The sequence below is a fragment of the Acanthisitta chloris genome, unplaced genomic scaffold, assembly GCF_000695815.1.
Source record: "Acanthisitta chloris isolate BGI_N310 unplaced genomic scaffold, ASM69581v1 scaffold12483, whole genome shotgun sequence".
Taxonomy (NCBI): Eukaryota; Metazoa; Chordata; class Aves; order Passeriformes; family Acanthisittidae; genus Acanthisitta; species Acanthisitta chloris.
The window spans coordinates 7290-20711 of record NW_008663297.1 but is presented as its reverse complement, the minus strand read 5'-3'; the positions used below and the strand labels follow the sequence as shown (position 1 = coordinate 20711).

General features: G+C 44.0%; 1 protein-coding gene across 1 annotated transcript in view; it reads right to left on the bottom strand.

The window, feature by feature from the left end:
- Positions 1-9589: 9589 nt before the first annotated feature.
- Positions 9590-13422, bottom strand: part of RBM12 (RNA binding motif protein 12) — a 9163-nt gene continuing 5330 nt past the window's right edge. Inside the window, exon 3 of the mRNA XM_009070942.1 lies at positions 9590-13420. Coding sequence (XP_009069190.1) covers positions 11545-13420 — 1876 coding nt within the window. The 3' untranslated portion in view covers positions 9590-11544. The remainder of the gene's footprint in view (positions 13421-13422) is intronic.

Below are 13422 nucleotides of genomic sequence, written 5' to 3'. Positions count from 1 at the left end.
GCAGGTTGCTCAAGGCTTTAGCCAACCTGGCTGTGAACACTGCCAGGGTTGGGGCAGCCACAGCCTCCCTGGGCAACCCGGGACAGTGTCTCACCACCCTCACAGGGAAAACTTCTGCCATATATCTAACCTAAATTTCCCTCTTTGAATTGCTCCCCATTGCTCCTTGTCCTGTCACTGCAGTTCCTAACCAAGAGTCCCTCTGCAGCTTCCCTGGAGCCCCTTCAGCTCCTGGAGGTTTGCTCTGAAGTCTCCACACAACCTCCTCTTCTTTTCTTTCCTGAACCCCCTAAGGCTCTAAAAGAAATCATGCAGATAGGTTTGTATCACTAGATGCACTAAAATGCATCTTTATTTTAAACTGAGACTCTGTCTAATGAGACAGACCACAGTGCACACCTCATTCATCAGTAAAGGCTCTTTCCAGCACAGCAGCTCTCCCAGGAGCCACAGAGCCTCACCCCACAGCCCAGAAAATACAAATGGCTACATGTTTTTTCTCTACTATTTCATTATTCCTGGCAGTTTGCATTGAGGAAAGTTAAGATCAGCATTACTACAGGTGGAGAATAAATCACTTTTCTCCATACTATCTATTCCAAGGTATCTGTCACCACACATTTTAACTGATCGAACTTTGTGGGAAAGGGATTAATGAACTTACTAGAAGTTTGATATATAACCTGAAACAAAAGGCATCTCCTAATTGTTATAAAAGAAACAAAACAGTGACTATTAAGAATACCTTCCTAAATAAACTGCTCTGGCAGCAGATCTGGGTAGAGTGCCCACAGTCTATCAGACAGCCTTAATTCCAGAGATGGGAGCTCCAAGGGAGCACAGACAGAAAGCTGCCAGGTGTTTCCTACACGGTGAAGCACTGAGGCTGTGCTGCTGCTGAATGACCAGAGGTAAGCAGCAGGACAGCTCTGGTCCAGCCTCTGAGCTCCAAACTGGACTGCAAGCCTCACAGAAATGCTTTACTGACTACCACACCCCTAAGGAATACACAGGACATCACAGCCTGGCTCTGCTCACGAGCTGTCTCCACACACACCCTGAAGCCCCAATACCACTGGGAAAATTTGGCGTGTTTTCATCCAAAGCCAGCCCATGGGTACAAGTACTGAACATGCCCTCTGACAACCCAACCTTGGAGACTCACGGAAACTGGCTGAGGCAGCAAAGCTCCCATTTATGATAATAAAAATAACAAGCTTAGAAGAGTTTAAAAAAACCTGAAATAAAGCCCAAAAAACACAAATGGGATCAAAATTTCCAGCAAAAAATTCAAACAAGAACTTCAGTCAATTAATCTTTCCCCTCCAAGGAAGAGAAGCCAAGTCCCAACTCCAGGGAAACAGCACCTTATTCTACAAGTTCATCTTTACACTCTGTCAGTTTACACCTACACACCTCCAGTATCTCCCCCAATCACAAACAACAAGCTCAAAGGAAGGCACATGCATGTCTGTACGATATATATATTATCCACTTTTCTGAAAAATAAGTAAAGAAAATGATAGGCCAAAATTGAAACCATTTCAAATATTAGTTTGGAACATACTCAATTACAAACAAGTTCAAGTTCACACCCTGAACTTAAGCCAAACCTGTTAACTTTTCCAACCTCTTCATGCAAAGTAGAGCATGTTTCAAAGTTCTTCATAGCATTTGGTAGCAGAATATCAAAACCTGTTTCCTTGAAAAACTAACTTGAAGCAGGTTGTGCCTTTGGAATCAACTCAACTTAGGCTGAAGCACTAACTGCACTCCTAAAGGGGCTCAGTGACTCCTCCCACCATCAGTTTTTCCCCATTCCTTTCCTGTTTATCCACCTGCTTTTTCCTTCCCCTCACCCTGATTCTCCAGTATTTATTACTGAAACATCAAGAACAACTTGACTGAAAAACAGACTTAAAAGTTCAACTACACTGACCTTTGTAACAACCCCAAACATGTATTTTACATTGCAAATCACCTTTGCCTTTCTCAAGTAAGGCCTTGTACTTCCCTCCAAACTTCAGCTGTCTGCATCTTGGGCAGAAACAGCCAAACATTCGGCCTCATGCCCAGAAAAATCCAACTCTTTGGCTCTTCTACTACTCTGCAGCTTCTCCTGCAAGTACCTCCATACATCACTTCTCACTTACACACACCCGTGACCTCTGAGGTGATGTCTTGGCACTCATTCTGCCAATCCCTTTCACAGCCCCTACCCTTCCCAAGGCTGGCAATCTAAACCATTCTGTACTTGCTCTAGAACCTCACGATTTTACCCATTCCCCCAGACTAGCCATGGTATTACACATGTGGCTTCAAGGCAGAAACTCATTAAGTCCATCTGTCTAGACGAGCAACTATTTAATAAAGAAGACTTTAAAAATAAATCTGCCAGCAATGTATTTTAGTGATCTTTGCTGTTCTATGAACTTCACATGAAGAAATTTGGTGGCCACGTAGTACCAACAGCCACAGTGAATTAAACACTTGCCATCCCTTCTTGCTTTTATTGTACCACTGAATGATCACCAGGAAAGGCTGAAATGCTCCAGATTTATTCTTCAGACCCTTCCAGCTGCCCTGCAGTTACTACTGCAACTCTGAAGACAACTCTTGCCTAAACTATGAGTAAGGTCATAAGGCACAAATAACCTTTGAACTTCTCCTGCTTTACAGAATCACACCATCCCTTCACACTGTGCAGTTCAGGCTGTTTTCTTTATGGGTTTAATCTTGACTCTAGCTCCTCGTGAAACGTAAGCCAGAAAAAACAACCCTTAGTATTTTTTCTGCCATACTCCCAAGAAATTGACTTCTTCAATTTCTTTGTTGCAAGTTCAGCCTTTCTAATGCCAACATTGTCTTTCAGTTCTTTCCTTTTGGAGTTTATGCCTCTTTTTAAGAGATTCACAGCCCCATACTACCTTCCTGCCACAGATTATTATCATCTGTAGTAGGAACATCCTAACTTCTCCATCCTAATTTGCTGCAGAATAATGATGCTTTAAACCAGAAAAACCTAAAAAAATCCACCACAAAAACCTGACATCAAGGAAATGGAACAACGGATATGGCAAGTTTAGAGAAAAATAAGCTTATTTTTCTCTCTCCCATCCAGACTGACAACAGATCAATTTAAAGGCCACAAACACTAAACTGACCTCATGTTCCCTTTCTGTTCCGCTCCAGATCCAACTTCTCGTGCCAGTGTATGTTTCCAAAAGCAGAAGCCCATTCCAACAATGGATTCAAGCCATTCTGTTTGTCTCAGAGCCAAATGGGCCAAAACGACCACAGAGTCTCCTGCATTAAGGGAGAAAAGATCCCACAGATGCAAACAGACAGCTACTGCCCCAAGTGCTGCTTCCACACCGGCTACCCACAGCACGAGCACTGCAGGACTTCCCAGCATATACCCTCAAGACGCTCGTTGTCATCAGCTTTGAATTTGTTACAAAGGTGTCCCTTAGAAAACACCTCTCTGCAAGCCAAAGGCCTGAAACCCCCACAGCGCAGTGCTGGCAGCTCTTACACCATCCCACCACGGCACACCTTTCTCTTCTCAAAGTGAAATGAACAGCTCCAATCAATCTGCAATAGAATCATAGAGTCATCAAGGTTGGAGGAGACCTCCAAGATCATCAAGTCTAACCATTAACCTGTCACTGCTGTAACCCCTAAACCATATCCTGCAGTGCCTCCCGACACCTCTTCAACCCCTCCAGGGATGGTGACTCCACCCCCTCCCTGGGCAATTCCCTATTCCAGTGCCTGAACACCCTAAGAGGGGAAAAAAATATTCCTAACATGTAATCTGAATGTCCCTTGTCTCAAGTCACGGCCATTCCCTCTAGTTGTCTTAAGTATGACCAAACTGAGGCAGAGAGAATTCCCCAAGCACAAACCTCTTTGATGAAAAAACCCAGAGTAAATTGACAGCTGTAAAAGCATGAATGAAATTACTCTAAGCAGAGAGACTTGGAGTTGCAACTATTAGGTGGAACCTGGAAACTTGGGTTACGAACTGCAAAAAGCAGCACCGCACTGACTGGGCACAGATTCTTCAACAGGGCTCTGATGTGAACCTTATGCAGTAGCAGAGGAATCTGAAGACTACAAAAAGGTTAAAACAGTACCTGTGGGCTGCCCAAAACCAGTCAACACAAGTTCTTCCTACCTTTTCAAGACTGAAGGAGATGGAGAGGGAGATTATGTATTGCATCACCACCCCACGGCTGGCACAGAACTCGGTGACGAGGATTCACCTTCCACAGTGACAGAATTAAATCATCCTATGGTTGTATCCATTCAAGTCACTGAACTGAAACAGCTGATATTTCACAGAGGTCTAACATCATCTGCAGACTCTTTAGAAATTTTGGTACATTCGCTTGTTATTTGATTTGAAACAAAGCATTTTTTGCTTCAGAAAACTTCCTCTTGTTTCTGCTTGAAGCTGTTTTTACAGGCCCAACTAAGGGCAAAATCTGTAACAGGAAAAGCAGCACAAGCCATCCAGCAGAACTGTCCGCAGTCTTCTGCTCCTGAAGACATTAAAGTAGCCAATTATCACCTAGTCATGCAAAGAAACAGCGTGACACAGTGCTGGCACTGCAAGGAAGATATGCCATTTGTCCTAACAGGAATAGTGTCAGTTACCCACAGGGAGGGATAGGTGTCCATAGGACAAAAAAGGCCTTAAAACAACTCAGGACACTTGTGCTACACCAGTAGGTCATGGTGCATGTAACTGTCCAGCAACACTTGACAGGCTTTTTTCCCTTAAGAGATGCACCCAGTCTCAATGCCTTTATAGACACACTGATTTACATCACTGACTGAAGTGACAACAACTACAGCTGTCTTTAAAAACATGAAAAAAGGCTTATCATTTACAGGCAATTCTGATTTACAACCTAAGAAAACGTGAGGCTGTACAGGGCTCAGGTTCAACTGTTTAACAGCAACTTATTACCTATCTCATACATCATTACTGTCTTACCATACATCATGAACAACTGAATTCACATTTCAGATCACTTTAAGAATTTCACTGTTCAGTCACTGGTTTATTGTGCTCTTTTTCACCCAAGCTCAAACCACAAACATTCTTCACTAAGTTAGGGCATGGCTTGGTTTTTTCATTATAGCTAAAGCACCAAAGTTTCACCTCAACCTTTCAACTCCACCACTAATGACTCTTCCCTGATGTTAATGCAGATGTGCCCTCATGGTGAGGATGAAAACATTCTGCCACTGGTTGCTGGGAGATGAATTAGTCCTGACAGCACCACCCTTACACACACACTTACCTCCTAACAGCACTCAAGTCCACAGAAGAGAGCATTAAGTGCTACTAAAAACACTCCATGGACTGGACCTGCAGCAATGCTGGCATGGAGCCGGGGAATTCTAAGCAAGTGAACTAGTGATATTTAACAACTCTGCCTGCCCTCCCTAAGAACAGGGTTTCCCCTACATTCAAGGAACTGCCAGTGCCCAATTTCACTTTAATTAGCCCTTGACTTTTGTAGCCGGTTGCACTGGTGTTCAAGCACACAATTTATCAATTCTGCCCTTTTATTAGAAACATTTGGCTAGTAATGAAGCAGGATCAGCACCCATCCTTTTCACTTCAGAGTTGAGCTTCCTGCTCAAACAAGCAAGGACTGTCCACACTCTGTGTCCATCCTCCTGTCAAAACAAGCACCAATGCTTTGGTTCTCCTGCTGCAAACAAAGGTCCTGTAAAATGCTCAGATGATGAAGCACATTCTGGCAAATGCTACCACAGCAAGGTCACTAAACAAACAGGTGCCACACAGAGGCTGAGGATTTTACTGACAGGGTCCTGTAATTTCATCGTAAAAGACACTCAAAATTACCTGAAAGGAATTCTTGAAGTAGTTTAGATTCTGGCTATGTCTATTTTCCTCCCCAGATCTGCATAAAGGACTAGAAAGCATTTCTAAAGCTTCTACTGTCACATAGAGCAACGCTACATCCACGGTCACATCCAATCGAAAACAGTCAACACAAAACTCCTTGTTCCAAACTCTGAAATCACCAGCTGGAAGCTCCTCCTGCCTTCAGAGGGTCAGAAATCAGAGCTGTACCATCCAACCAGCTCCCTGGTTAACAATACTGTCACCACACACGATGAGATTAAAGAGTCACCAGCCTTCCAGAAGAAGTGACTGGCCCAAAAAGTCAGTCTGTGCCAACCAAGAGAGTTTGAGGCAGGATCAGTTCCTATTTTCCCTGTGCAAACCTTCCAAGTCCTTAAACCTGACAGGGAAACTGCACTCTCGTGTACTGTAAAGGCAATCCCCACACCAGCCCCTTGTTACTCCTGGCTGTTCTCTATGACCAACCATGTCCAGTTCACCGGTGATTCATCACAAAAGAACTCTCAGAAGTTGAGGAAAGCAGCAAAGCTGGTGTGAGAACAGCAAACAGAGGTACCAAATTGATTCTGTGGAAATCAGACTCATGTTAAAAGACAGCACATTCCCAGTTTCTGAAAGCTTCCTTTAATACATTTGGGAAGCCACCAGCAAGGCCATTTGAACTTCAGGCTGTAGACATGAGAACACGCAAAAGACTACCACCAAGGAGTAAGCTTTGCCTCTGCTGGAGCAGTAAAAGAACCCAGGTCAGAATTATCAGGCTGCTTCTCTCCAAAGCTGCCATGCTGTGAGCACACAAACCCAGAGGGATAAGAAAGGAACCTGCACAGGAGGGAGTGCCAACAAGCCAGAAGGCACAGGCAAACCAACACCTGTGTTCAGTCTGGAGTTATGGGAAAGGAACACTTCTAAAGCTACTTCTCTCTCATATGGTATTTATGTCCAGCAGTGAGAAGCATCCAGGTCAGGAAGGTGGGAAGCACTCCCTGCACAAACACCACCCAAACATTCCACATAGTAACAAAGCTCTGAGAAAATCACCCGACAGTGTCACCTGTACAGAAAACAAGCTGCAGCGATACCTACCTGCTCACGAGACAGGGAACAAGCAGCAGACTTCAGGACACAGCCACAAATCAATGTGCATGCTACCAACCAACACACTTCCATTCTGTGGAAAAGCCAAATCTCCGAAATACCATCGCTTTCTCATGGCCAAAAAACAGATAGGAAGAGAACATCTTGAGGTTACTCTTCCTGCAGGAGCATTTGAACAGACAGCTTCCCTTCCTCCTCCCCCAGGAGGGAGAGTCATTTGCTCTGTACACAAATTAGTTCAGTTTTCCCAAAGCCATGGAAAAACACACAGAACAGAGAGAGCATCACCAAACCTGCGAAAGAGCAAAGACGAGCACGTGTATTTGGCAACTCTGCATCCAGGCCAAAGCAGTTCCTGAAAATCCTTACAGCAACAGAATTGAGAATTTCTCCATTTCTTCTCAAAGACCTGCACAACACCTAAAGAAACAAACTGACACAAAACTACTTCATGTATGTCTCTAGACTCAATGTTTCCCCATGTATCAGTCCAGTTTCAAACGTGCTTCCTTCCAGCCAATATCAGGGATAGAAACCAGCCTCTTCCTCGCACGTATTAAACGGGAACCGCAATCCTTTGCTTCGCAGTCTAACCCGTGTGTCTGGATAATCACCCTAAAACAACTGCTCCCCAGGAGTGGGCTGCTGGCCAGCCAGAGGCTTTACAGAGCGCTGCGTAACACGCCGCAGTTTCGGCTCTGCGGGTCAGAAGGCCAAGGCGGTTCAGAGGTACACACTGACCCACCACAGCACTCGCGCTGGGAGACAGCGGCGGCGGAACCACCGCGGCAGAAGCCTGAGGAGGAACAAAACACAGAGCCCAGAATCATTCTTTACAGTTAATGCACCACTGGTGTGCCTAGAAACACACGTTTTTCTGGGGTCTGCAGTCTGGTGCTCCACAATCGGCTCAGCACAACAAGCAGCTCACGTCACACACCACAGGCAACAACCTGAGCAACGCAGAACTGACCAGGGTGAATGGTTGGTAGAGCCACTTCCCATCTCATCTGGCACACAACCACAGTCTCTGGCTTTGCATCCATCTTCCTCTCCACTCACCATAAATTCAGAGCACAGACATTCAAGGAAAACACCACATGCTATGAATGGAATACTGCTTAGAATAAAAATAGCATCCTTCGAGTTTCTTTGGACCTACAAAGCCTCAAACCTCTCATAAATCTGCATTTAGAACACAGCAGCAATTCATCAATAAAGAACTGGCTTTAATGCTGTTTGTGGCATCACAGAATTGATTTGTACAAACAACAATCTGTGACATTTATGGGTAACTGCTTGAAACTTGGCCATTCTAAGTCACACTTTCATCAGCTGAGGATCTATCACGCAGGTCACAAGTTCAGCATTGACTAATTTACTCATTTCTGAATGGGCCAAACCCCCACATGTCTGACAGAAGTGAACAGAGCACTTTTTTAGCAGTAGTACTCAGACACTAGCACTTGAGGAACTGCTAAAAACACGACCTTAGCCAGTTACATAAAACACAAGTACCTTATTCCCATCACTTGAAGGAATCAGGACATCAGTGTCACCGACTGCACTGCTCCAATGAGGCCAAGCAGGATGTCACTCCTGACACTCAGATCATCCAGGCCAAAACAACTGAGTCTGAGCAGTGTCCAGTAGCTGATTCTGTCTGGTACTACCTTCTGCTGGCAGCCAGCCCGAGGTGTGTGTGCAAGGGCAGCTCCATACCTCCCACCCCGGAGACTGGACCTTAGAGGTCCTTACTCCTGATTTTTAAGGTTGTTCATGAACATACACGTGGGCAGAGGAAGCAATCTGATCGACTCTAGATGAGCAGTCTGTTAATATAAGGCTGTCTCATCATTTAGCACGTGTAGTTTAAGGCTGCTTGAAACATGAAAGCAAGCTGGCACAGAAAACTTGTATTTGCACTGATGGATAATGAACTTTTCTCTATACATGCTTTAAAGGATCAACCCTAACCATTTGGGTTGATGTACTGTTTCTGGTGCCCACAGAAACTCTGAACATGCTATGACATCCTACTTGTTTCCAAGAGCCTACTCTCAAGGAAAAGGGGATATTTACTAATTTATGCTAAAAGGTAAGCAGCATCAGCTGCTTGGCAAGATGAAGAGTCCCTTCCCCACCCCAAATCAGCACTCCATCCGAGTCCATGTTCCCAACACCAAAGGCTTTTTGTATTGGTTTGCACCTTTTTTTCAGGGAAGCATTTAACTGTCTTCAGACCACAGAGAAAGTCAAGAATCAGAAAATGAAAGCTTTCCAAATCAAACCTGCATTAAGTCCAAAGGAACAGGCACACCAACATATTTCACAGCATATGCCGTGTCCAACCCAAACACTAAGTCCTCAGATCCGGTACCAAGAGGATCCCAATGTGAAATCAAAAGACAGTAACACGGAACTGTGTATCTAATTCCAGACACCTGTAGTTTAATCACATTTCACAACAAGGCAAGCACTGTTGTGATCCATTTGAACTTGAATAAACACAGTTATCACCAGTTTTGGCAAGTCAACACACTAATATCTTCAATCAATTCTGTGAACAACGAAGCCAAGTTTTCCTTTTCAGCAATTTTATTCTAATACGAAGCATGAAGAAACAAGCACCCAAATAACTGCAATAGAGTATGAAACTTTAATAAAAGTTGTTTAAAAAACAAAGAGCAAAGTTTTAAAAATAAACTGAAAGACTTGACTCCTAATCACACATCTTTCTGACATCAGCAAGAGTACTTTCAGACTTTCAGGCAAAAAAAAAACCCAACAAAAAAAGAAACAAAGATCTGCTGTTGAAACATTACTCCCGAAGACTGTTGAAACGCATAACATGAAGCTTCAGAGACAGACAGTTTTATTAACAGGAGGCTTAATTTTAAACAGTATATACAAATCACATGACTTTTCCAAAGTTGGGACCACCTAGTAACCTGTCAGAAAAAAACGACTCTAATGAATTACAGAAGCATCTGTGTAATGCGACCACCTCTTTATTGAAGTACACCTTTGTACAATCCTTCCAGACTCCTGTACTGGGAACTCCTCTCGGGATGCAGCGCTGCACAGGTTTGCAAGTCTCTCCTACACACCACAGGAATAAAACTGTTGCCACTTGCACCTCTCAATTTTGCCTGCCCATACACTTCAGTGTTCCATGATATGCAACACCAAAAGGCACTGATTTTCTTTGTCAAACGAAACCCAAACATTTTGAAGTTTGCTATGTTTAAGTACAATGATTTGCAGGGAATTGCAGGATTTTTTTTTTTCAGGCAATGCCCAAGTCTTAAAATTTATCATAAACCAAGTAAGGAAGAACCAAAAAAAATCTACTTCCTTTCCATTTCTGTTTTTTCCAAGGAAGATTTTACTGCACAACAAAGAAAATGGCAACTCTTTACAAACTTGGAATACAACAGCTCAACTTTATTGCAAAAATATATAGTAAACTCAGTATTTTCATCTTTTGGAGAAAAATAAATTTCATCTCTGAATTCACCCATAGCAGTTATTCATAACAGTTGCTGAAGAAAAAAGTTTCTTTCATTTATAACCTAATTCAAAACTTGATCTGGACTCCAATCTTCTACTAATAATCACCACTTTGGTTCTCTTAGCAGAGACTATGTAAGGAGCTCAAGAGACATGTAAGAAATACAACATCAATATCCAACTAGTGTCAAAGATCCTATCCCAACTGATTGGTGTAATCCTAACAAATCAAGCTACTTAAACAATAATTATCGTTTTCAAGTTGTTACTTCTACTGCAAATGTTTTAAGTGTACTATAAAACTCATTATGTTTGAGGTTAGCTATACTCGTGGCAAAAGTCTTATTCTGCACAGTTATAATTGCAATATATAAATAACTAAAGGTTATTCCACAAAGAACAGCTTGAATTTTACAGAACGATTCTGCTCATACTCATAGGAATTAGTTTGGTAGACACATCAGCAAAGGGCATAATTCAACTGTTCATACAGTGAGAATCTTAGAAAAAATAAAGATACATACACAAAACAATCTGTGTACACTGAGAATTCATTCAGTTGCAAAGTAAAATCAGGACTTGAAACAAAGCTTTGACCTGTAAACAAAGCAAATTCAGCCAGCTTTTAACCAAATCTAGAAATAGCTACCTATTTTACAAAGGCTTACAAGAGCACCCACTGAAGAGCTTCACTGACTTCATCTACTTCCCTTATCCAGAACTATGCCAAGCCACCCTTGGTTCCTCGATAAGCACTGTGTCCAGCAGAGTTTACCCGACTTTAGGATGGATAAGAATCTGTCCAGCTCCTCCACATATCTGCACGGTGAAATGCACTGCACAGCTCTCCTCGCAGCGCTTCCCACAGCACGGCTAACCCAGTGCTCCAGCTTAGCAAAACCAATCTGCTTTACAATTGAAACAATCCACAGGTTCTACCCTGGAAATACTATAAAAACCAATCCAGATGCATTTATCACAGCACTATGAATATCTATTCTACAACTACTTCAGGTTAACAGCTACCCTAGAACAAGTTTTACTTTCCTGGAGCCTATAGGCCTGTCATTTAAATCAACAACAGCTGCCATAGCTTCATCCCGAGACTCAAATGCAACCATTGCTTCTCCAGTGGGCATGCCTTTCTCATTGTATTTTAAGCACACTGAACCAGGGATCACTTGGTAACCGTAAAAGAAATCCAAAATTTCATCCACCGAAACAGTAAAGGGCATATTTTGCACTTTAATGACAGTTGGCCCCGGCTTCCCAGACCCCGTTCCAAAACCTGGGGGGCCGCTAATATGGATATTTCCTGGTCCAGGTCCAAACCCTGGAGGTCCACTTAAATGTCCAAGACCACTAGCAATTCCTGGAGGACCAGCACCAAAGGCAGGGGGCCCACTCAGATTGCCAGGACCATTGCCAAACGCCTGAGGACCCCCCGCAAAACCTGCCGGTCCCCCCAGATTAGCAGGACCACCTGCAAACCCTGGCACCTCGATCCCGGCGCCGGGCAAACCACCCGCTGCGACCGCAGGGATTCCGGGTCTAGAGTCGGGAAAGGCACCAATCCCAGGGGGTGGCAGGGGGGGACCAAACGTGCCAGAGCCGCTGAAGTTACCGGGGAAATTGAACGGAGGACCATTGTTAGCTTCCTTAGCATTCCCCCCCAGGAAGGCATGCTCGTCCCCCCCGGGGCCCTGCGCTCCTGGCACAGCCGCGCTGCCTTGGATGGGGATTTTCAGGATCTTTTTCCCCTGGGCTGGTGGGTTTCTCTCAATATCTCTCATTTCTTCTACAGTTATCAAACGCAAATTAACATCTCTTCCGTTCAGCTTTTTACGGTGCAAACGTTCTGCCTTACGAGCATCGTCCTCCGCTTTGAACTGCACCAGTGCTTGTCCTAGGCCCTGCCCGTTAGTATCAACGAGGATTTGGACCGAACCTTCTTCTACCGCCAGTCCCTCCAGAAACTGCAGGATCTCCATCTTTGTTATGTTGTATGGGATATTAGATATATGTGCACACACTTTTGGCAAGCCTGGCTCCCCCTCAGCATTCATCAGCATTTCTCTCTGGTCATAGCTGAAGTTTTGCAACCTTTTACGGATCAGATCTATCTTTTCTAACATTGCCTTCTTGGTAATCGGATGGACCTGAATGAAGCGGTTTCCTATGTACTGCTTATGGTGGCACAAAGCCGCTTTGTAGTCGGCTTCATTCCTGAACTCCACAAAACCCTCGCCAATTGCCTTCCCGTTAGGTCCATAGGCTATATAAATGCTGTCTTCAACTATATCCAGCTTCTTAAAAAAATCTATCACATGTTTGTTCTCTGACTCAAAGGGAAGCCCTTTCAAATAGACACAGAACCCGTGCTCATGGGGAGACCTCGACCGCGACCTTTTCTGTCCACCAGGAGATTTGGACCTAGGATGAGCCTGAGGAGGAGGAGGATGTGCCTGCCCAGAGGGACCCATGGTTTGCTTGAAAGTTATGTGGCCTCCAGCAGCCACCCACTGTCTCTCTGTAGCAGGACTAACTTCAACATAGCGCTGAATCATCAGCATTCTGTTTCGCTTCAATGCTTCAAATGTATCTTGAGGAGAAAAAAACTTAACTAGTCCATTTCCATTATTTCGACCTACATGATCCTTCAGCATATGGACTGCATCCACACGGAGCCCAAGGAAAAAGTCTTTCACATCAGATTCAGTTGCAGAAAAGGGCATCCCATGAACGCTGACATACAAATCATCTGGATTGATTGGAATTGGCTTGACACTACCTTGAGAATTCATCTGGATAGGATTTACAGGATTCATGGGACCAATAAACAATGGATTCAAGCCGCTGTTCATATTGACTGCTGCTCCAGACCCATTCATTCCAGTGGG